Source organism: Magnolia sinica, chromosome 2, assembly GCF_029962835.1.
Source record: "Magnolia sinica isolate HGM2019 chromosome 2, MsV1, whole genome shotgun sequence".
In the NCBI taxonomy this organism is placed as follows: Eukaryota; Viridiplantae; Streptophyta; class Magnoliopsida; order Magnoliales; family Magnoliaceae; genus Magnolia; species Magnolia sinica.
Genome location: NC_080574.1, coordinates 14,548,449 through 14,573,659, shown reverse-complemented (window position 1 = coordinate 14,573,659; position 25,211 = coordinate 14,548,449). Strand labels below are relative to the sequence as shown.

General features: G+C 39.2%; 2 protein-coding genes across 11 annotated transcripts in view; both read left to right on the top strand.

Moving 5' to 3' along the window:
- Positions 1-17,811: 17,811 nt before the first annotated feature.
- The window catches only part of LOC131236079 (SEC12-like protein 1), a 40,275-nt gene continuing 32,875 nt past the window's right edge, over positions 17,812-25,211 (top strand). For 2 of the 9 annotated variants that reach the window (XM_058233172.1, XM_058233170.1), the window contains exons 1-4: positions 19,873-20,097; positions 21,066-21,137; positions 21,783-22,017; positions 22,316-22,406. In XM_058233172.1, coding sequence (XP_058089155.1) covers positions 20,041-20,097; positions 21,066-21,137; positions 21,783-22,017; positions 22,316-22,406 — 455 coding nt within the window. In that variant the 5' untranslated portion in view covers positions 19,873-20,040. Of the gene's footprint in view, positions 17,870-18,968; positions 19,422-19,872; positions 20,098-21,065; positions 21,138-21,782; positions 22,031-22,111; positions 22,407-23,231; positions 23,354-23,561; positions 23,638-25,211 lie in introns of those variants that run through there. The other 7 variants (XM_058233194.1, XR_009166530.1, XR_009166528.1 and 4 more) reach the window with 7 other exon arrangements.
- The window catches only part of LOC131236098 (eukaryotic translation initiation factor 2A-like), a 32,994-nt gene continuing 31,435 nt past the window's right edge, over positions 23,653-25,211 (top strand). The window contains exons 1-2 of one of the 2 annotated variants that reach the window (XM_058233223.1): positions 23,653-23,756; positions 23,898-23,940. In XM_058233223.1, coding sequence (XP_058089206.1) covers positions 23,689-23,756; positions 23,898-23,940 — 111 coding nt within the window. In that variant the 5' untranslated portion in view covers positions 23,653-23,688. Of the gene's footprint in view, positions 23,757-23,886; positions 23,941-25,211 lie in introns of both variants that reach the window. The other variant, XM_058233234.1, reaches the window with a different exon arrangement.

Genomic DNA, 25,211 nt, shown 5'->3' with positions numbered 1-25,211 from the left:
CTAAGCTTGGGGTCGGCCCATTTTTAGGCCTTAATATGGATGGTCATACATCTTATAAATGTATATAAAACATTATATTTCTTCATGTATAGTGTTAGGGATAAGGTGTCCAATCATTTTAGCAAATATAGGCCATCCTTGCTTACGTCATATTTAAATAGAATTAATCTTTTATTTCAGGACAGGTGTTTTCAAGCACATGTCCTTGTGTAAAATTGAGTTTGACAAATACGTACAGCCTGTGAGGCCAATGTGTTATATGACCTTGTTGTAGGGAAGCACGGAAGGTGAGCCCTCAAGATCTGGCGGTCTACATGAGTCATGGAACCCTCACAAAACAGAATATTAATGCTACAATGGCCCACCTATTTACTACCAGAGCAGATGAATCTATTCACATATCTGATTTTACAGTATAGATGGCCCCAAATCACGATCTATGGATTAAATCGTCCTAAGGACAAGCCAAAATGGACAAATTTTGATGCACACTATATATCTCTGTATACTCTCGGTATTTCATATAATTGATTGCCTTTTACGAGAGAAAAGGTATCATTTTATATAGGAAAGGAAGGATATGGGATGAGACCAGATTATCCGGTCTTCTCCCTATCTCCTATCCAGAATCAAATTCAAACATGAATTTGAAATCTCAACAGAAAGGAAAAGGCCGGAAGAAGCCTAAACATATGTGACCCACCCACTAGTGATTGCTCACCAGTGGGCCCCACTGGCCTACGTCCAACACTTGTGAGCATCTAAACCGCACCCACTATATGTTTTAGAGTTCTATTAGCATTTCTCTTACGGAATAAGATATGAACATCCGATCATTTTAGTTCCACGAATGGCTCATGATTTGTGTTTCAACATTCAAGTATTCTTGGAGTAGTTAATTAAGAATGGACATATATTATAGTAAGGAAAAGATATAACATATTAAAGATTTTCAAGGATATTAGAATTACTTTTTATGAAAGCATAGTTGGTTGGATGATAAGACATGACCCAAAAGGTATTTAAAGGCAAACCAAATGGCTGAAAAGCATCTAAGAGGTGCGGCCAAGAGGTATTTAAAAGTAAACCAAGTGGCCGAAGGACATCTAGCAAGGTACAACCGAGATGAAAGATGCGGTTGAGAGGTGTCTAAAAGTATACTGAGCGGTTGAGAAGTGTTTAGAAGCAAAATGAGCAACTGAGATGCTAGAAGTGAAAAGCAGTCGAGCGAAAGATGAACGATCAAAGGAAAGTGTATAAGAAAAAGGAGTGAATGATCTAAAAGGTTGACATGACAACTCTTCAGCTGATTTAACTAACAAATTAAAAAAAGAGAAACATATGATAAATAGTTACGGGAGAAATTTATAAATAGCAGAAGAAATCAACAAAACACGACATCTCACATAAATCAAACCAAATTAAATGTATCAATTTATTTTATCTCAGTCTATCCTAGGAATAATGAAAATCCAATAAAAGTAATTTGTACTTGTAATTCAGGTTTACACTCGTATGCTAGACTTGATCTTTATCAAATATTGTCACGCCCCGAACTCGGAAACCAGGCTCACAAAATTTCGATTGCCAAATCCGGCGCCGACAGCCTCCATAGTACCCCATTCTCGGCTCCTGACGTCTATACACCAGGTTCCGATCCTAGGATCCTACAAGGAGGATTTCAAATATGATTTTGATTCAGTAAAGCATAACCATAAGCATAACCCACGAACAATAACCAAAAGAACACCATCACAAAATCCACTATAATAAAAAGAACTTTTAAGTACAATGCGTATGAAAGGAAAATACAAGATAATGCAAATAACGGAAACTCCAAAAACTCGTCTGCACGCTCCTGCTGCTATTATACTACGGCTGCGTCCTAGCGTCACCTGCATGCATCAATCGTGCATAAGCTTATAGAAAGCTTAGATGGTGATGTAAGTGTGTGCGCAATATGAGCGTGCTCAGAATGCAATGTCAGAGTAATATGGAATCATGCTAATGAGTACATGAATGCAATCAGCCGTACCAAGGCTATGCGGTGCAAGATATGAATACTATCGGTCATATCAAGACCATGTAATGCGAGATGCAACTTAAGCATGTCAATCCTCATCCACAATATCAAATATCAGTACAGTTCTCATTCTGGATAATTACTGGGGTCTAGTACACTCTACGCCAGCTTGCCGTCCCTATCCGGACGCACAATTGAGAGAGTGGAAGAGACCTCACTATCCGCCTGCTAATATCGGGCTCAGCTCGTCGATAACAGACCCATTCTTCAAGCTGGTCAAACTCAACCTAGAAATTGCCTCCTCACTCAGGTGGGTAAGGTTACACCCATTTCCAACCGACCACGACACAGTGGGAGACGCGGCCTACTGGTATACGGCCCTCGCGTGTTCGTGTATCCACTCGGTCTCGACGTTGGAGTCATCCTCTGGTATCATTGGATTTAGAGATTTTCACCCAAGGACATCTATGGCGCTCCAATGTTAGAAACAGTATTTTCGGTATCCATTCCAGCCATCCACAAGGTGTCTGTGGAGGCTATGACCCTGATGTCGCTAGGGCATACAATAATCATAATCACACAAATGCAAGTACATGAATCACTCTATTAGACATGCAACAAATCCTGCGCATACCACGCGCTCATGAAGGGCAACTCCGCATATCAGGGAGCTCATAAATAATCTGCCTGAGGGCATATGCTATGATTAATCACTCCTCATATTTAGCATACATATGATGCGTATGATCATGAATCATGGATCTATACTAAGCATGTTATATAGTGATGGGCTCTGTGTATAACGAAGATGGGCCTAGATGGCCTACACTACTAGTATGGGCCTAACAATGGGTCATAGGGAGAGTGACAATGCAGACATTTAACCAACATCATCCTATAATGTGGACGTCAAACCAACATTGCTCCCAGTGCATCATCATATAAACCATGGTGGAATCGCACATTGCAATAGGCCTTATGTACATCTCATTGGGCCTCGACCCATGGGCCTCCAATACATCAAATGGGCCTCATACCCTGGGTCTCATATGTATCAAAGTGGGCCTCAACAACTGGCTACAAATATATCAAGATGGGCCGATCACATGGGCCTCATATATATCAAAGTGGGCCTCAACAACGGGCCACAACTACACCAAGATGGGCCTAATCATATGGGCCACATATGTATCTACATCAAAGGATCAACTAGACCACACTCCAAATAACAATGGTGACCATGATTTCCACCATGAAAATTCTTAAGGCCCACCATAACATTTATTTCCTATCCAATCTAGTCGTGAGGTCACACTGACTTGGATTAAAAGGAAAAAAAAATTCTTAATGATCCAAACTCTTGTGACAACAAGGAGTTTCAATGGCAGAAGCTCAATCCTCACTGCGTTTTGCTGGGTGGTCTACTTGATTCTAGATCCCTCTCAAGCTTTAGCTCATTGATTGCTTGCCTCCAAGTGTAGAGGTTCATAAGTAATATCCTGTGAATATAGGATCGATCCCACAGGGAGATGAATTGAGATAAGGAAAAAATCAAATACAAAACAAACTAAGTAATAAAAACAAAACTGATGATTTGATTTTGAAATTTTTGAATGGATGTAATTCAACTGAATAAAATAACACCCAAGCTTCAAAGTTCCACACATAGGTTAATGTTCCAAAATCATGATGACTTGGATAACACAATTAGGATCTGAGCACTATGGTCAGCCTAATCGAAAAATAAAACACTTTAAATATTTTAATAAATGGTATAAAAGATTAGAAAATAATGGATTTGCACCATTGACATATATTCTCAAGCGCCAGTGATTTTAAGTATTCAATATCTATAGGATAATGAATATCAAAGAAATATAACAGGTTGAGAACCTCTCCTATCTAGGAAATCTGATTGATCTAAGGTAAGCCTATCTATCAATATGTATCTTATATGATGGAAACATATGGATCTTACAAGAGGATAAAAAACAAAACATAAATAATAGATAACATGCATACACCATTCTTCTCATCATTAAAACAATCATTCATCATAATCTTAAAAAATTATTAAACCCATGTGCTTCCCTTCTAGCTTGGGCTAGAAGGAACTTAGAAAAACATAATTAAATTGCAGAGATAAAAAGTAACAAGAAACAAAGAAGAAAAAAATGCAAATAAAAAAGATCTAAAAAAAAAAAAACTTATAAACTTGAATAAAATTAAAAACTCTTTAAAAATTCTAAATATTACTCTTAAATGCTTCTAATGACGTTTAAAAATGCCCTAGGAAGCCCTATTTATAAGTAGGGAACTCCAATTTTCGTACAAAGTTGAAAAACCTTGGAAAACGCCTCAAATATACAAAAGTTTTCAAAATAGACTTCTAGCTGCATAGTTCGTTTAAAACAGACTTCCTGCTGCACAGTTTTTCAAAATAGACTTCAGAGCTTTAGAATACACTTTTCAGGATGATTTCAGGATTCTTCACTTCAAATCTTCGATTCTTTTCATTTCTCACTTGGTTTTCTTGGATCTTTGCCATGTGAATTCTTTAATCTTGGTTTCCTAAGATCCATCCCTTGCCTTGGTGATTTTTTAACATCAAATTCTTACTTTTTAACACTATTTTTCAATCCAAGCTTTTAAATTCACCTTGCAACACATACATGAGTAAAATAAAATATTAAGACGATTTATGTTCATAAAACCAAGATATAAATGAGAAAAATTATGCAATATTTGAGTCTCAACACTCATGCCATAAAATGAACTTTCAAAATGGTTGGATAGCTTGGATGCAACACATGCATCATGGTAGGTCCCATAAAGGCCCACCATCATATATATATATATATGTGTGTGTGTGTGTGTGTGTGTGTGTGTGTGTGTGTGTGTATAATATAATATATACAATATAATATATATATATATACAAATGCACACACACGAGGTGCAGCCCCCACACGTGGGGTGGGTCCCATATAGTTGGACGGCATGGATGAAACATATACCTCATGGTGGGGGCTCCCTGCTGTCCAGCAGCCACCTAAAATGACTAGACGGCATAGGTAAAACACATACATCTAGGTGGGCTCCACCATCCACGGTAGGGGACGGTATGAATAAAACACGTACATCACTGTAGGCTCCACGTGGGGCCCACCATAATGTTTATAAGCCATCCAAACAGTTGACGAGGTCACATGGATCCAGATGAAGTGGGAAAACAAATTTCATAATAATCCAAAACTTTTGTGACACCCAGAAGGGTTTCAATGACAGATGTTCACTCCATTGTTTCCTGCCATGTGGGCCACCTGAGTCCCATGTACAGCCCATTTTTGGGGTGGCCCACTGTCAGAGGGGACCTGACAAAATGCACGGTGTTAATGATAGACACACATCATGGTGGGGCCCACGGCTGGGACTGTGGATCCCTGCCAGGTCGTCCGTCCGCCAGGTACAGGCGCTACCTGCGTGCGTTTTGCAGCAGCAGCGTCAGCACTGCCTCTTTTTTTTAAAAAAACATGTTTTTCTGCAGTTTTCCCTAGGTAGGGCCCACATACGAAAAATCCAACCCGACCACTGGGTTCTACGGTCCATGATCGTCCAAGTGAGACCAATATGCAACATATTCTTGGCGAATAGAAGATTCAATATGGGTTTTAACGGTATTAATGCTATTTCCTATGGTATGGCTCGCCTGAGAATCGGATTGGTCCCAAAATTTGGCTCAACGACTAAAGTGATCTGACGAGAAGGATGGACGGCTTGGATTGTATACATACATCAAGGTGGGGCCTACATGAGCGGCCCACCCCAAAAGTAAATTTTTTTTTGGTTAGCTTTGTTAGTACACACCCATGTCAGTACATGCACTCCATGTTAGCCACCCCTGCCTCACATCCAGCGTCCGAAGACGCTGGACGGCATGGATATACACAGCATCATGGTGGGCCCCACATGCACGTGGCCCACATTTTAGTCAAGGTGGGTCCCACATAAGCGTGGCCCACCTGATTTGGATCAATCTGATACTTATCCTTCATCTTGGCTGTCCAATGGATCCGTTACAAGGTGGGCCTCATGATCGGACGGTCAAGATTGTCTTACACCGTGGTGGCCACAAGACATCATACAAGAGAGAGAGAGAGAGAGAGAGAGAGAGAGAGACGGTGACAGAGGGACCTCGCCACTATGGGCCCCTCATGGATACATCATATACATCAAAATGGGTCCCGCCAACAAGTGGGCCCTAAAATAAGAATTAACAGTGGATCACCCACTTCTAGGCCTTCTCCTTGGTCCCTTAGCCTCCTTAGTTCCTTGCCTTCTTTTTTTATGGAGGTTGATAGGGTTTTGATGGTGTGGATGAGAGATGAGAGGGTAGGGAAAGTGGGCCACACTTGTTGTTTGGGAGAGAGGGAGCTTGGACGTGGGATGTTGCTTGGGAGATTTTTGAGAAATGAGGGATGATGGGATGATAAGGATGGGTGATGGGTTGTAAGAAAGGGATGGGTGGAGTGATGGATGAAGTGATGTAAGGGTTGACTTTGGGTAGCTTGTGTAAGAGAGAGGTAAGGATAGGGTATGGGTTGCTTGTACTTGACTTGATGTGTGATGTGTACTTGATTGATGAGATTGATTGATTGATTGATGGGATAGGTCGTAGAGATTCTCTAGGAATTCGTACGCGTGACGTTTTCTTCGAATTGAACGTGGGTCTACATCTTCTACCCTGGGTATCGGTTCGGTGCGCGAGTTGCGACGTTGGAACCGCGGCGACGGCGCGATCGCTAAGATACAAGTTTCGGGTCGAGCCGTCTTCGGTATGCAAGACTCGGCTTAGGATTGCGCGCAATCATCGGATACGGTGCGAAGGTTGCCGGAAATCGACCGGAAAGACCGCGGAAGGCTACGGAACAGTACGGACTAAGATACGAGTCTTACAAATATCAAGCAGTTCTTTTTAGAGACACATTCTTGCAGTCACTCCTAATGACTGATTGTGAGTTTTTATTTTTGTCTAATTGCATTGATATATTAAAAAATCATTTCTTGTGAAAGCAACCTACTTTCAAAGGAATAACAATCATTGTCTTTCGATTATTATCTAATTATTATAAAATTATGCAAGTGACTGAGTAGGTGACCGATCTTTTAAATTTTTGATCATATACATTTATATTGGACGTATATGTTGATTTCAATGCTTGGGGTCAAAGTTTATCAGTTTAAATCGAGCCATTGTATCAATTTTGGCATCACTACGCATACCACACATGACAAAAAACAAACCGAGTGCCAACAGTTAGCAGCTGCAAATGGTAACTGTTTGAGCACTGTGCATTTACCCGATGAATTAGAACTGTGGGCCATATGTCATTGTAACAGCTAAACTACATGCTTTAGGGTCACTGATTGTATGGACGCCCAAGATGGATGCTTTAGCTATTAATGTCTTCATGTCCATGCGGTCCTACGATGAGTTGATATACCTTTTTTAAATTTTTTGTGGGTTATCTGAAGTGGACCTCACTTCACTTGGATGTCCCACTTGCATGTTAGGTTGACCTTTCACAAAGAAATATCTTGCGAGTGGGACATCAAACCGTGCATCATGCTGTGGGCCTCATTTGTTCACTAATTGTTAGATACCGGCAAATCCACAGGAATTTGAACTGAGAATCCTTGTTTGTGAGCCCGACTCCATGGGATACTTTTCCCAACCGCTTCTCTTTGCAAACGCCAACGTTTCTCAATTTCAGTTTTCTACATTCCTGACATTCGTTCCATGCTTTTGGCTTGAACACTGTAAACAGTTGTTGTATGATAAGACGTTTGTGCACCCAGTTTCTAACAAAAATGAAAAAGCTCCTTTATATGAGGGTGTGTTTGGGATTCCTACTCATGATTTGTGCATATACAGGATCAAATTAAGCCGTTCCTATTGATTTTGCTTTCCTATAGGTACTTGTAGTGAGTACTGTCATATGGACATATTTCATCCATAAATGATCATTTATGGTTGTACTGCCCGTGTGCATATGGAATTTTTGGTAGTGATCCACATGGTACACTGAAACAGATTTTTGATAGGATACATCATCGAAAACTAAACTTCTTTTTTTTTTTTTTTTCTTTTCTTTTTTGGGTAGCCTCGTAAGCAAAGGCATGGTTAAAAAAACTTGGAGATGGATATGCATGTAAACTATGGAATCGTAGTTGGATATGCCTGGCTGTAAATTCTTGACAATATATCCAAGATGCATTTGTGGAAGTGGATTTAGAAGGCATGAAACAGGAACTTTGGATGAGGCGTATCACTTAATGTCTGGACGACAGTAATTTCCTCACTATTGGTTCTCCGGTATTGCAGGTTTACTCATGTAACTTATGTCACAAGGATGCAATGCATGTAAATTTGTGTTCCCTAAGGTCTCTACCCTTTAAAAAATAAATAACCCTTAGGCCCCCTTTTTTGCTGGAATATGACCATTGAAGAGCTCCTCCTTTTTGTCTAGCCTTGTAGCACAAATGCCAAGGAAATTAAAGACTAGGTTGGCCAACTACATGACGATTGGCAAGAGAACGGTCTCTCAAAAGGTCGAAAAAGTTTTGTTGTTATACCCTCGCTATCCATTCATTTTTCAATATCATTTAGGGCATCATTCAAAAAATGAGGCAGATCCAAAGCCCAAGTTGACCACACCACTGAAAGATGTAGGGATAGTGACGAAACCTTTCTAGGGCTCACCATAATATTTATTTTCCATCCAACTTGCTCATAAGTTCACAAGGACTTAGATAAATGGAAAACACAAATATCAGCATCATCCAACACTCTTATGGACTTTGAAGCTTTCAATGGTAGCGTTTAATCCCTACTGCTTTTTGTAGTCGTGTCCGTTTCTGCTTTGGTTTTGCCTCATTTTTGTATCATTCCATAAAAAGATATGGCGGAATGGATAGTCAGTGGGGATGTGCTCAGGGACTATGCCATGATGTGAGTTTTCCACTATATTATTGTAGTCATCAAGGGATGTAGGGGAGGACGTGTAGAGGTCGAGCATCGTCTTCCTCAGAGGGATAACTGTTTCGAATCCATGGGACTTCTCTAGACTCTTCACAGAGATGCCTCGAATCCACAAGGAAAATAGTAAAATAGAAAATAATTTGTAAAAATTTATAAATTGATTGATGATCCAAATAAATGAATTTACAACCATTTAAGTAGGGATACTAAGCCTTGAAGAAGTTTCGGAATCATACTATAACCAAAACTCCTAGAAATCACGACTTACTATAAATAGTAAACTTACTATTTTATAGACGGTCATGATTCCTACTAGTGCTCATGGTTTTTGGCCAAAAATAGTAAGTGTCTATTTCGCTGAATCATAACGTTCCCTTAATTTTTAAGCACTTTTTGTGTTGGACACACGATCATTTCCATGCACTTCACGGTCAATTTCCTTCACTTCACGGTCATTTCCATGCATTTCATGGTCAATTTGCTTCACTTCACGATCATTTCCATGCATTTCACAATCATTTTCAGTGATTTCATTTAGATTCCCAATCATTTTCATGCACTTCACGTTCAATTCCCTTCACTTCACGGTCATTTCCATGCATTTCACGATCAATTCGCTTGACTTCACAGTCATTTCCATGCATTTCATGGTCAATTCCAACGATTCCGTTTAGATTTACGGTCACTTCCATGCATTTCACGGTCAATTCGCTTAACTTTGCGGTCATTTCCATGCATTTCACGGTCAATTTTGGCGATTCCATTTAGATTCACGGTCATTTCCATGCACTTCACGGTCAATTCCCTCCACTTCACGGTCATTTCCAAGCATTTCACGATCAATTTGCTTCACTTCACGGTCATTTCCATGCATTTCACAGTCAATTCTGACAATTCCGTTTAGATTCATGGTCATTTCCATGCACTTCACGGTCAAATCCCTTCACTTCACGGTCATTTCAATGCATTTCAAGGTTAATTCACTTCACTTCACGATCATTTTCATGCATTTCATGGTCATTTTTGCACGATTCCGTTTAGATTCATGGTCATTTCCATGCACTTCGTGGTCAATTCCCTTCACTTCAAGGGGACATGAGTTAGGATGGAAGGTCTCCAACATCATGTAATGTCTTGGAAAAATCCGTACAAGACCTGAGTACCATCTCAGGTAGAAATCGCTAAGGACCGAATCCTTTAAAAATTAGACGAAGAGTAATTAAGTATTAAACTAAATTAATCAGTAGATTAGCTCGAATCACTTTCTATACGAACTGCAAGACTCAAAACCAGTAGAATCACTAACTCTACATTACTTGAAAATCTAAGATCAATCTCAAAACCCAATTGCTCTCGAGAGCATCTTGAAACTCCGTATCGGACCTAGACCATGCGTTGAAAGTCCAATTACCGCGAAACTATACAGTTATGACCGCCTTACTGGGCTTGACAACCATATCGAAAATCAAGTCCAAATAGTATCCAGAAACGCATAACTTAAGCCCGGAGCGAAGTGTGTGAAAAACGCGAATATCTTTAGAAAATAGACTCAAATTTAAGTGAATTGGGTCGTTCACTTGTAAGCCAACATTAAGGCTTCAGACCGTCAGATTCTGACCCAACTGCACCCTCGAATCAGGGAAATTTTTCAACACAGGTTAGTATACTTGTGGCCCTGATCGAGTGGCAATGACCGTTAAACTGAAACTGGTCCTCCGCAGTCGATCTACAAACCCGATCGGACCGAAACTTTAACCTGACATAGATCTATTATTAGGAGACTTCCTCTAGACTATACGTAGAAAATGGACTTCTAGATAAGCCCCGTTGGACCGAAACAGCCACTCTTTAGCTATAACCTAAGTATACCATGGCCCTGGGGCCATTTACATCAGTTCTGGGCCTTTATAAGGGCCGTAATCCACCCCTCTCTCATTCCATACGAATTTGCTAAACCCTAGGAGAGAGAAGAGAGAAAAGAGAAGGAAAGAGTGAGGAGAAGTGAGATAAAGTGAGAGAGAGTTACTAGGATTAATTCCTACCACTCTACGTGCTGAATCACCTATTCCCGTGTCGCTACATCGGTGATTCCGATTCCGTTGCTGGGTAAGAAATCATAACCCTAACCTGTTTTAGGTATCTAGATAGAGTAAATAGCGAAATAGCTAACCTATTTCGTGATTCAGATAGCCGTTGTGCTGTAGACAAAGGTATAGTGTTCAAACTGTGTTCGATTATAGTTTACCGACGAAAGGTGCGGACTATAAACGTTTAGGTTATGGTTTTCAAGGCTTTCAATGTCAGTTAATGATTTATGACTGACTTGATTGCTATCACATGTGCTAAGATACAATGTCTTTCATATATTACACATATATATGAACTATGTGAAAAATAATACATTTCATGTGTTTGTTTAAATGTTTGTATAACTATAGAATTATGATTTGTGCTTGCCATGATTGTTGTTTGGGCATATATGATTGTTGTACGTGTGACAACTCCTATGTGGAAGGATTTGCTATAATATGTGTTTTAACTAAATTATTACATGTATGTGATATGTGTAGTCTAATTGTTTGATAAAATGCCCGAAGGAAAAAATGCTTGTTGAAATGTGTTTAATGATGGTGTTGAGATAGGATTCTCAATTCCATTATTTATAGTTATAGTTTCCTTTATGTAACCTATCTTACTACAATGTGATTTATGGATGGAATGCCTATGTATAATAACATGTGTACTATTTATTTGTTGAAATGCTCAAATGAGGTTTATATTTAGATTGTTTGTCACATGCTGTATTTGACTATCACATGTGAATGCTATTGTTTTATAATATGATTGAGGCTACAATGTAGTCCAGGCAATCAGTAATGGTTTACGATCAGCGACCGAACTGTTTAGCCACGACGGATACATTCGATGGATCCGAATCGTACGGTGATTATCAACAGTGGTTAGGCCACGAGGAGTGCGTATGCGCTCCATGTTGATTAATTCAACGTACGCTCGTACCAGTCGAGCTTGTCAAGTAATCCGATTGACCTAACGTATGTTCACCATATATGGACGCTACTGTTTGAATCTGAGGTACCACTTACCACCGTAGAACCTGTTTAACCTTAGTACCACGATCCGCTAAGACTCATAAGCCGGACATGGTAGTATGGGACACCGTGGTCGAGCTGTCAGCCTACGCTGGGGTGACAAGCCTCCCCATAGTGACTAATGAGCAACCCAAACTCGTGAGCCGAATATGGTGGTATAGGACACTGTATTCGAGCTGTTGGGTTACGATCAGGTGACGAGCCTCTCGTAATGACCTCGAGTATACATAAGGACTATGTTAAGGTGACGAGCATTTCCGTAGTGACATCGAGTATAAAACAGGCCTGCACTGAGGTGGCGAACCTCTCTATAGCGACCTGGAACTGTCATTGTATATGATTAACTAGGATTGACGATCCTAGATAGATCATTGTTTGAGTCAATAATATAAAGGGAGGTACCTTAGCTTCCCGAACCTGCTGTATGAATGAGTCTAATAAAGGACTGGGCTAACACGATCATGCACCGCATTGCATGTGCCTTTGGCGTAGGAGCTGAGCACAGTGGAAGGGATGCATGCTGCGATTGTGTAGGCGAGGGCATGCATCATTAACACATATCATCATTGCATTAACCAGAGTACCTAAGAATGCTTGTTGTATTGTTTTATCATTACTGCTTGACTGAATTGATAACATGTTAACCTTTGCCTTATAGCTCCACTGAGTTGATCACTTACTCCCACTCTGGGACGGTGTTTTAAAACACCAACCAGACTCTTTTGTAGTTACAGATGATGACGATGCTGATGAAGCGGAGCCTGACTTTTATGATGATGAGGAGGAGTTCTCCTATATGTAACTCGGGCAGGTCTATGTAGACCTGAAGTTGTGCCATCGGGGCTACAGGGATATGGACTAGATGACATTACACTTGATCATTTTGTAAATTTTGGTATAGTACATGTAACTATTTAACCTGGTGACGTTCATACTCTGGGGACTTACAATAACTTATATGCTTATATGTACTTATCACAGTCTCCCGCTTGCGTAATTTAACTGTCTCTGGGGTATAATATGTTGATTTAGTATAATCACACTCATGTTTAATGCACTAATACAGACAATATTTAATTATCATTATTTATGTTGCATAAGTGATGTGTTGGAACTTAGGAGTTGGGCTCCTGCTCGACCCCCGATTTTTAAGGTGCTACACATTAGGCATGACAAATGAGTTGGTGTGTCTTTTCTATACCCCACATAGGAGTGAGTGCACCATGGATATAGGCTCATAGGTTTGGACCCATTGGACACTTACATTGATGGATCAAGGTTAAGCTTCTAGATTGGAAGGTGTATTAAGCCTTAATTGTGATCGACTTGAAGATATACCAGATTTGATTAATCCTTAGACTCAATCAATGATATGTGAGAAGTTTAAGGTCTTACTTACATTTTCTTTAACCTATTTTACGAAGTTATCATATTTTCAACAAAGTGGGCATAGCCAGGGCATCTATCAAATTCTTTTATTTTCTTATTTATTTATTTTATCAAATTCCTTCCAAGCTTAATACGTGGAAAGAAAAAATCTTTAATGAAAACATATGCCTTGAAAAAGCTCCCAGCATATTGTAAATGGTAAACGAGTGTCGGAATCTAAAAGTCTCTTTACATATCCTATCTTAGAAACCATACCATCCAACTCATTTTCCAAGAGTCATGTGCTAGACAATTTATGGCCATCGAATAGTCCATTTTGCAGTGCACAGGTGGCCCACCCAATAGATGGAGTTACCATAATTTATGGCTGATAAACATTCACTAGTCACCATGGGAATCACATCTTGCGTCGAATCTCACGCATGAATCACTTGAAGATGGGGCTATGTAGATACCATTCCTCTTCCCACCAATAGAAAAGCACTCCAATGTCCCACATAACATATCTAAGGATATTTAGATCTGGTTCACCAAATCATATGTAAGGATTATGGCTTTGGTAACCTACCAAAAGAGTTTGGTGGCATTTGAATTTGGAAGAGTACAACGCTCTTTGAAAGAATTTTGGGAATGTATGTGTCAAATCAAATTAGACCGTCCAAGTCGCATGACCCAATAGAAATGCATAATATTGTTTGGATTTTTAGGGAAAATTTTCATCCACATGCTATTGATTTTATCAAACAATGCCTCCACATTTTTAAGCTAGCCTTATTATTATTATTATCATTAAAATGCTTTTTTTTAAAAAAATTCTTTAAAAGGTGTTAAAGTCCATGCATTGTGGCCCAGGTAAGGTATGTGTACAACATCCAACCCATCCAGTTAGTACATCCACATTCATGATCATACAATCAAAAAATGAGGGCAATCTAATTGTCAGGTCAAGGACACCATAGGTAACAATATAGGCAATACATAACCCCTCAAATCTATGGGTGACCTAGTTAATGATTGGATCAGGCTTACATCATTGTGGGACAAACTTGCTGATGGGTTATACCTCTTTAACACACCACGTCCACCCGCGAGGAGTGGTTTAGGTGCAGCCCTTGATGTGGGCCAACCTTGATGTATTTATTCTATATCCAGGTTGTTCATTTGTTTTGCCATATCATTTTGCTACATGAGGCCAGGTCCAAATCACAGGTGGACCATATCATAGAAACCATGGTGATTGATTATTAATAGAGGTGTACACAAGTTGAACCGAGTCGAGCTTGGCACAACTCGACTTGGCTCGACCACTAGCTGACCCTAGCTCGAACTCAGCTCGACTCACCTTGAGCCTTGTTGGCCAGCTCGGCTCAGTTCGGTCAGCAGCTCGGGCCAGTTTGAGACGAGTTCAAGCTAAGATCGAGTTGAGTTCGCCCGTGCATCATTTTCACAAACACACGGATTGTACCTTCAAATTCTCACTGTATGCAAAAAAAACAACAACGGTTTTATAGGTATTTCATCAAACACCTTGTAGGCAACATCAAAATCAAGAAAAAATGGTATTTGTTTTATATACATACCTTCTTTGCCACCAACCGACACTTTGTTGAGTCATTTCATCAAACACTTGGTAAGCAACATTAATATCAAAGTAACCGAGTCACCGAACTGGTTCGATTCGAGTTGGGGTTCGATTCGAGTCGAGTCAAGCTCGAACTCGGTTTGAAATTTTTCCGAGCTCAAAAAATCAGCTTGACTTGGCTTGAACTTAGTTTCAAACCGAGTCAAATCGAGCTTTTTTGAGTTGAGTCGAGCGAGCTAACTGAGCTAACTCGGTTCGTGTACAACCCTAATTATTAATGGGCTACAAAAGTTATCGATCAAGTTGTTTTTTTTCTTTTTCTTTTGTCCTCAAGCCAAGTTCATGTGACCTTATCATTGGTTGGATGCAAATAAACATTATACAAACATTATGGTGAGTTGTAGTAAATTTTTAATGCTAACGTGTCCAATCATCACTATTTCTTGTAGTACGGTCTGCCTAAGATTTGGATCTTCTTTGTTTTTGGGCTCATGCCCTAAAATGATCTAGCAAAACGGATGGACAACATGGATATAAAATATAAATACATCAAGATGGGCAAGATGGGCCTCATGGAATTGTCTTGGGTGAGGTTGGGGCCACACCTAATATCCTCCTCTGCAATTAGGGTTGTCAATGGGCGAGACTTAAGGTTAGTCTTAGCCCAGGTTTTGAACTGTTTCGGGTTGGCCCAGTTCAAAATTCTAATTTTGCAGGCATGAGCCCATCCCATTGACACCTGCAATCTGTGATGCTAAACTTTACTATTTTATTTTTAAAACTAATAAAGAATTGTTGAGCCCGGGTAAACACTGACTTCGGTTACAACATAGGCCATACCTTGATTTATATGTTGTATATCCATGTTAACTTTTAGGGCAGGGATCAAAAAATTACATTAGATCCGAGTCTTTGGTGGACCATACCACAAGAAACAATAGGAATTGAATACCTACCATTAAGAACATCTCAGGGCTCACCGGAGAATTTTGTTCGCGGTCCAATCTTTTGGCGACTTGGATGAAGGGAAAATGCAAATGTCAGTAAGCCTATAACGAATTATTTTAATGTTGTACAGTTAATCAGTATAGTTCCTTGTGATGTGGCGCTGAGATTTGAATTTACTTAATTTTAGGCTTATGCCAAATATGCCCCACGATCACGGCCTCACGTAATGTAGAGGTTCTGGCAAGTGGACTAGGTGAGACCTGGGACACCCAAGATGGTGCAGCCCTTACCATGGCCCACCTTAACATACATGTCCTATATCCACGTTCTCCGTCTGTTTTTTTCATATTATTTTAGGGCATCATTAAGAAAAAATAAAATCCAAATGTAGGTGTACTATACTCTAAACAGGTGTGATTGAATACCAAGAATGTTTCTGTGGTGTTTATATGCTATTCAATTAGTTGATAAGGTCACATAAGCCTTCATAAGAGAAAATAAATATCAGCTTGATCCAAAACTTTTGTGGCCCATTAATGGTTAATCACCACTGTTTCTTATGTTATAGTACACCTGATTGTTGGATCTGCTTCATTTTTTAGGATAATGCCCTAAAATAATCTGAAAAAACGGATGGACGGCGTGGATACAGAATACATAATATCAAGGTGGGCCATACGGCAAGGGCCGCACCGTCTCGTGTGAGTCCGGGGTCTCACCTAAGCCGCTCCCTTTACCCCGCCTCAGCGAATCCGCTCTCTTTAAGGCGCACGTGCAATGAAATCAAAATGGGAAAGTCTAACAAGAGTCTTCCGATCCCCGCCCCAGCTGTCGAAATCTTCTAACACGATTCGAAACCTTTCAATCAAACACGACACGTGTGAATAAAAGAAGTGCAACGGCAGGTACGTATCACTTATCGGATTTGGAAGCAGATTGGCTGGTGTAGCGCACACCAGCGTGTGGTGACGTCACCAAGTTATGTGGGTCCCATCACGAGGTATGTGTTATATCCCAACCGTTCTTTAATTTGGAGAGACCGTTCTAAGGTTTTAAGCGAAAAATAAGACAGATCCAACGATCAAGTGCACCACGCTACAAAAAGCTGCAGGGGATTGAACCTCTACCATTGAAATACTTTTGGGAGTAAAAGAAGTTTTGGATCGATATGATATTTGTTTTACCCGTTCATCCAGGTCCTTTTGACCTTATGAACAGATTGGATGGAAAATAAACGCTATGGTGAGCCCTACAAATGTTTTAACGGTGAGAATCATTGTCCCACTGCTATTTCTGGTGTGGTCCACTTAAGATTTTTATATGAATAATTTTTTGTATCATGTACTAAAATGATATCAAAAAATGTATGAACGGTGTGGATATAATAAATACATAATTATGTGGGCCATGTAACTTTGATCTCCTATGGACCGTTCGTACAACTCGGAGCTGCAACGCTCGTCTTTGCACGACACGTACCCACACCAGCCATGTCGCTGCGAATCCGCTTCCCTCCGAATTACTCAAATTTTCTTAAATTACCAAATAGCCCTTCAACGGTTGAGGTCTGCATTTATATACGAGTGTAGCTCTTTCTTCCTTGCCAAGAAAGCCATCTCTCTCTATTTCTCCTCTGAAAATCTGTCCCTTCTTCCTGTCTCTCTCTCTCTCTCTCTCTCTCTCTCTCAGACAGCCTCTTTCCCTCTCTCATAGTCATCGCCATTGATGCAAGCGTACCGTAGGTGCGTAGCGCACCAGTCTCTGTTGAAGTCTTCGTGCCTTCTCGCCTCTTTCGGTTTATCTCTCTCCCTCTCTTTCTCTGTCTTCTAGGGTTCTAGAAATTTCTCCACATTATTGCATGTTTGCTTCCTCAGCTGCTTCTGATTTCCAATTTGGAAACTAAGGGATGATGTGGGGAGAGATAAGGAAGTGATATCTGGGGTTTGACAGTTTCTGGTTGTCAACCTGGACACAGTTTCTTACTGAATCTGGTTGTCACAATCTGATTTTGAATTCCTCACGTAAGCACTGTTTGGCAGATGCCTAATGATGGTTGATCTCAATTATTCTGTAATACATAATGAGTTCATTTTAACAGTAGTTGCGTATCATTATCCTTCAAGAGGAGAAAGAAGTCTAAGCCTACATGAATCTTGTTCAGCCATTCTGCTTAAACAAGTGCTATAATTTTTGCTAGGCTACAATTTCTCGGCTTGGGAATATCTAGGGAGGCTTGGGAATTTCTAGGGAGAGTTTTAGATTTGGACATTTTTCTCATGATATTGAAATCAAGTGGATGGGTTAGAAAACTTCGGCCATGCTTTTCATATCTGTTCATTTATTCACAAACTGTGGCCCACATGACTAGTGGGTCAACCTGATTCTTGGGCCAGCTTGTCAATATAGTGTTTCCATTTAGATGGATGGATTGGATCGTGTACCAATTGTGCCATGCTGACACTTGTACGTGAGCTTTACTACACACGTGTGGCTTAGCAAATCTATGTTTTTTTTTTTGGCTTCGAATGACATGTTCAAAAACATCAGTGTAGTAGTATCTATGCCTGTAACTGAGCCATTTTCTCTTTATGTGCTTTGCTCAGGTATTTGCACTTGACATTCTTACCTCCTACTGCACATGGTATCATAAAGGCGGAGGCCCCTCACGTACATTAAGGTGTTTGAGTCTTTAGCAATGGTGCTTTCCGAGTTGGATGTCTTGCTCAGTGTTTGAGTCTTTAGCAATTTTTCCCCCTAACTTTAACATTGCACATGTGCTGCATTGGATTGTCTTTTTGAAATTAATGTGAAGTTCCACTAATAATTGCAATTTAACTTGATAGTTCATCCAAATGCATTTTGTAAATCCAAAATCATGATATACAAATTAAATGATTTTAATTACAGGGCATAAGAAGTGCCTACATGTGTTTGCAAGTACTTATCTTTGAATTATGCAATCTGTTCTTATCTTCATTTTATCAGGATTTACTGCCTATTTCATGGCCTTTGTGTATGTCTGCATTTGTTTCAAGTTGTCCCTGGCTTATTGGCGAATGTTGCCATCTGATCATCCTGCTCTATGTCAGAATGTGACTGTTTGGGTGATTTGGTTTATGGATTTTCTTTTATCAGTGGCACTTTTTGAGCCTTTCTTTGATATTTTATCTGAACTTCAAACTAACAGTCCAATGGCATGATTTGGAGCAGGTTATTGACTATTTTAACAAGGCACTACAAGGCTTGGGTATAGATCTGTCACAAGTCGGTATCTCTGTGTAGATTGATCTTGGGAAACAGGCAATTACATGACCGTCCACTGCTAAGGTAATTTTTTCTTATTCCCTAGTTTTAAGCTGTTTTTTTCTTTTTTTTTTTTCTCTTGGGATTGCCAGCTTGGGAGAACACCTGACCATGGATTGTATGGCCTACCTGGAACTATCATTTACAATGAGAAAATTTACAAAGATACCACACCTGGAACTATCGTTTTGTGTTGTTTATGCAATAGACCTTTCAAGGTTTATTTTTTATTTTTCGAAAGATGAGAAAATTTACAAAGACCTTTGGAGTCTATGCTTTGGTTTTTATGGTTTGATCCTTTTTTGGTTTCAGGAGATAAACTTTCACTATTAGGTGGATTTCTGTAGAAATGTTTGCCTTTGTGATTTTTGATGCTCATTTAATGGTTTTGGTTTTGAATCCTAGTATGATAATTTTATTTCCATTATTTTTTATGCCAAGTGCTTAAAGACATTAGGAATGGACTCTTTTTTTTTTTTTATTTATTTAAAAAAAAAAAACAAAAACGACGACAACAGGAATGAAGACTTGTAATGATTCCACCTTTGGTATGGGTAGCAGTTGTGTGCTTGGAGGGAGGATTTTCTGATCTAAAAGCTTTGTGCAGCAGTTGTGCTTGAAGGGAGGTCTTACACTTCTGTTTATGCATAATTGCCACTACCATGCTCTGATTACAGTCAAGATGGATTCTCAGCCAAAGGTTATTGAAGGCTTGATTCTCACAGAGGCTTGATTTTGAAGGCTTAATTAGAACTTCTTTTCTAATTAACAGTTCCTTTTAATTTCTATTTATACATTACAAGCCAGAAAATGCTTGTTTATTTTGAAACTTCAGCTAAGATACATTATGTAAACTACTCCATTAAAAAAAAAAGAAAAAGAAAAAAAGAAGCTAATAACTGAGAAAATTTACTTGGGTTATTTCAGTAGATGAGTTATCCAATTCATGACCTGATGATATGCACAATATGCTCGGGTTTTCAGTTTATACAAGTGGAGAGATGCTTGATTGGCTGGGCCGCAACAGTGGATGGTCATACACTTCATTCTGAGATATCCTAGTCACTAGTGCTTTATTGCTTTTCTCCAAACATTTATTTGCAAGCAACAAATGGAAATGTTTTTTTTTTTTTGAAACAAACAAATTGAAATGTTATGCTGACTTCTTTGGGAATGGTCCATCTGCGATGGTGCACAGTGTACTGATGGTCTACATCATAGCCGAAAAACTGGTTGAGCCGACTCCAAACAAATGGAAATGCTTTTTTTTTTTTTTTTGAAATGTACAAATTGAAATGTTATGCTGACCTATGGAGAAAATTCTTTGGGAATGGTCCACCTACGATGGTGCACAACGTACTGATGGTCTACATCATAGCTGAAAAAATGGTTGAGCTGACTCCAAATTTGGTTGAGCTGAAATGGTTGTCTACATCCTAGTCACAATGTACTCCTTGAATCGATCAACTTGATGGATTTTCGAGTTAGAGTCCTGTTTTTGGGTTTTCGAACCACGGTCAGATTAGATAACATGGGCCCACTTGTATATAAAATGAAACTCAAGTATTCTGTGCATGTCCTCTGGTCAAGTTTCATATAAATCCTCATTGCATTGTATCTTTTGTCAAGAATGACTAATTTGCCTTCTCAAATTGTTTTTTTCAACAGCATTTTGCTGCAGTCATAATGCGGATAAGGGAGCTGAAAACAACAGCTTTAATATTTGTGTCCGGTAAAATGGTGAGTTGATACTTGATGGGTAATGGGTTATGAGAGACTTCTAATCGTAGAAGGAAGATCTTGTGGCTGATTAGATTGTAACTCTTTTAAGAGAATAAGTGCTATGAACCTTTTCATGATAATGCCATAGAACTTAAATACCAGAATATGTTGAGGCCCTAAACTGTAGACTCACTGTTAGATCATTTACTCTTAAGCGAAAGGAATATACATTCATAAAAATTGAATTGAATCAAAAGCATTGTGGGTAGTTTGTTTCATTGGACAAACATCCCAAGTTTTGAAATAACCAGATTGTAATTTGCTTCAAATATTCTTATTTAGGGTTGGCTTCAAAATGCTATTATGTTAATCTCAAGTTGGACTCAAGAAGAACTTAATTGCTATTTCGGTGGCTGCTTGCTTGTTATGAATACAATGAAACATCATTCATTCATGTCATTTCCTCTTTATTGAAATGACCAAAACAGGTTAGTCTAACTCTATTTATATTGAGGAAGTAACCCTCCAAATTGCAATCACTATTTGAACCTGAAATACATGGAATTTTGATTTGTGTTTGGTCAGTGTATGGACCACACATCTAAATGCATTTGTGTTTCAGAGAAACTCATTCAAACTTTACTCTTCTTTTTCTTTGTATAGGGAATTCCAGCTAGTGTCCAGAATTTTTCCCGTGACAAGGATGCACAGGCTCAGCCTGTTGCTTGGCGAAGTTTTTTCCAGTGCTCCACGGTGCAACTGCACTGGAACTATGGTGCAACAGGACTTCTGACAGTGGCACAATCGAATGTTGATAAAACCAACCAGAGTTACTGTGGTGAATCGAAGCTGAATTACTTGACAATTGATGGGAGCCATGAAGGACTTGTGCCTCTACGTATGATTTTCATGTTAATTGGCTGACCTTATTAATCTACCATTCTTTGTTTGCATTTGCAAGTGAAATTGCTGATTTTATAGATGGGTTGCAGGTAAAGAAGGGCCTGTCCGTGATAAGTGAGTCTTTGGCCAGTTTACTTTTATGTCCAATCTCGCATTTAAGCATGTAGCAAGCTGGTTGTGTGCATGTGTATGCAAAATCATTATGCCATTAGTTTTAGTCTAAATGCATAGATTAAGTTGAATGTGATCAATCTTCAAGGTGGTATGTTACACTTCAGCTTTGTTGAATGTAGGATGGCGATTTAAGAGTTTTCAAGTGGCTAGTATGGTAGTCCTTCTTGATCAGCCTGATGCCCATGCCTCTGTGAAAGATTTGGATTTCAGGTACATGGAAATATTTGTATGTCTGAAAATGTTTGGACTTTGTACTATAGTTAAATAGCATAGTAGGTAGCATTTACAAACCATGTCAGTTTGCTTGAGAGTGCTAGAAACCCAAGTTTATATATATATATATATATATATATATATATATATATATTTTTATATATATATATATATATATATATATATATATATATATATATATATATATAGGGAAAAGGTACTATGCGCTCGACCTCACGATAAGCTCCCGTGAGGTCGAGCTGTGTGGGCCCCACCGTGATGTGTGTCGACCATCAACACCGTGCATTTGATGGGTCCCCTCTAAATTATGGGGTATCCCAAAAATCAGCCGAATACGGAACTCAGGTGGGCCATACCATCTAAAATCATGTGAAGACACCGTTAAAACATATAAAAGCACTCGGTGGTGCCCACGTGAGTTTTGAATGCTGCTGAAACTTTGTCTGAACCCTCATCCAAGTGGGACACACATAATGGATGGGCTGGATTTGCAAACCACATCTCGGTGGGCCCAAAAAATGATTATGAATGTTTTAATGGTGCACGGCCCCTCCCCACTTCTGTATGTGGTGTGGCCCACACAAGTCACGGATTGACTTGATTTTTGAGACCTAGGCCCATGATGGAATGGTGCATCTGACTGATGGGGTAGATGTTCGAAACGCATCACGGTGGGGCCCACACAGCTCGACCTCATGGGACGGACTCGTGAGGTCGAGCGAATAGTACCTTTTCCCATATATATATATATATAACTTAGATCCCTTTGTTCTGATTTTATTTATCTTCATTGTTTATCAGACTTATCAGACTTTCTCATGCAGTTCTGATGGAAAATTTGTAGCATCCTTGGGAAGTAGTGGTCCTCGTCGGGTTTGGGACCTAACGTCATTGATGTTGTAGCCAATTTACCAGGAGAAAATGTGAGCAGCTTGTTTTACTTGCCTTTTTTTCTTTTGATAGGCAATCTAGGCTTGAACCCGTTACCTCTGATGAAACACACCTTGTCTACCATTGAGCTGTGGGCTCTAGCCCATTTTACTGATTCCTTAAGTACATTTTTGGAATTCCCTTTTTTTTTTTTTTTCCTTCTATCTTTGAATCTAAGCTGGATACATTTGTCAAATTCAGGGTGAGGTTTTCGGGTTCTGCCGTTTTTCTCATAATAGTGTTGATAATCAAACCCTATATTTGACTGCAATGCAAGGTGGAATTTCTGATTCGAATGACAGGTTCTCCTTGATTGCTATTGTTTCATATGTTGCTGATTTTGAAGCATTTTCACAAGCCAGCATGGAATCATTGTCTCTTGGAACACTATAAAAGGTTCTCCTTGATTGCTATTGTTTCAAATTATCTCAACTGTTTTAACCTTCCTTTGTGATTAATATTGTGCATATGAATTGGTTGGATGGGGATTGTGTATGTTTCTCATTAGCATGTTTCATTATTTCAGATTATGGGCAGGCAATTGGGACCAAGGCTTCTTGGTAGGGCTGATGATTCTATGGTAAATATCTGCTTCTTATTTGCATTTGAAATTTTGACATAAACGATATAAGCTATTGTAAGTAGATAGTTTCTTGTTTTTTGGTGGAATATGTGCATATATGGATAAAATAAGGAAATGACTCAAACAACGAATGATGCCTAGTGATTTTTTTTGCATAAACCAGCAAGGTTGAATGCTGTATTTTATAAATGCAATTGGAAGTATGATGGCTCTTTCAGAAAAAAACTGTTTCAAGTGGATTTTGGATAGAAGATTTAAAACAGAAAAATCCAAGTACATGATCACTCTGTAGATTTTGTAATAGGATCCTCTTTGGGTGATTTTGTGCATGTTGCAGGTTGTTGATGCTAGAAGATGCTTATTATGAAGACTAGGTGGAAATGGTGATCGAGAAGATGCTTCATTAAGTACATGTGGTCGGAGGGGGGTACGTTTTTAAATTTGGTTTTGCTTTTTTTTTAAATTTTTTTTTTTTTTTATTTTCCCCTCTTTTCTTCATTTTTTTTTTGTCTACTTTCTTTCCATGAATAGTCCTTAGACTTTTTCTTTTTAAAACACACGAACTCGACGCACACACCCACGCACACCGTAGTGGGATTTCACCACCTATGGGTATCGAACCCAAGACCTCGTGTTGAAACTCCTCAAGAGTCTACCACTGAGGTAAGGACTCGAAGGTGATGCTTGAAACACAAACTTTTTGGTGATCCAAACCATTCCTGTTTGGGGGGAAGTCCTGTATCTGTATGAATAGTTCTAGAAATCCTATTTATTTCAATGACTTGGCCGACTTTTAAGACGAAACTTTGCATTTGGCTAAGTATTACCCTGGCCTCTACTCAATTGTCCAAATCATTAACATCGAGGGCTACTTTCTAGTGATCCATTCGACTAGTTCTGTATGTGTGTGGCTAATATTAAAAATCCTACTTGTTTCAATGACTTATTAGATTTCATGACAGAGGGCTAATTTTTAGTGATCGAAACCATTTATATGTCTGGGGGGAAGGCCCGTATGTGTATGACTAGTTCTGAAAATTCTATTTGTTTCAACGAATAAGCTGATTTTTAAGACCAAATTTTGCATTTGTCTAAGTAAATTTCAAGTCGAAAAGGGGTGACCCGACCTCTACTCAATTGTCCAAATCTTTAATATGGGGGGCTACTTTCTAGTGATCCATTCGACTAGGCCCGCATGTGTGTGACTAATTCTTAAAATCATACCTGTTTCAATGACTTGTCCGATTTCAAGTCAGAGGATTCCTATG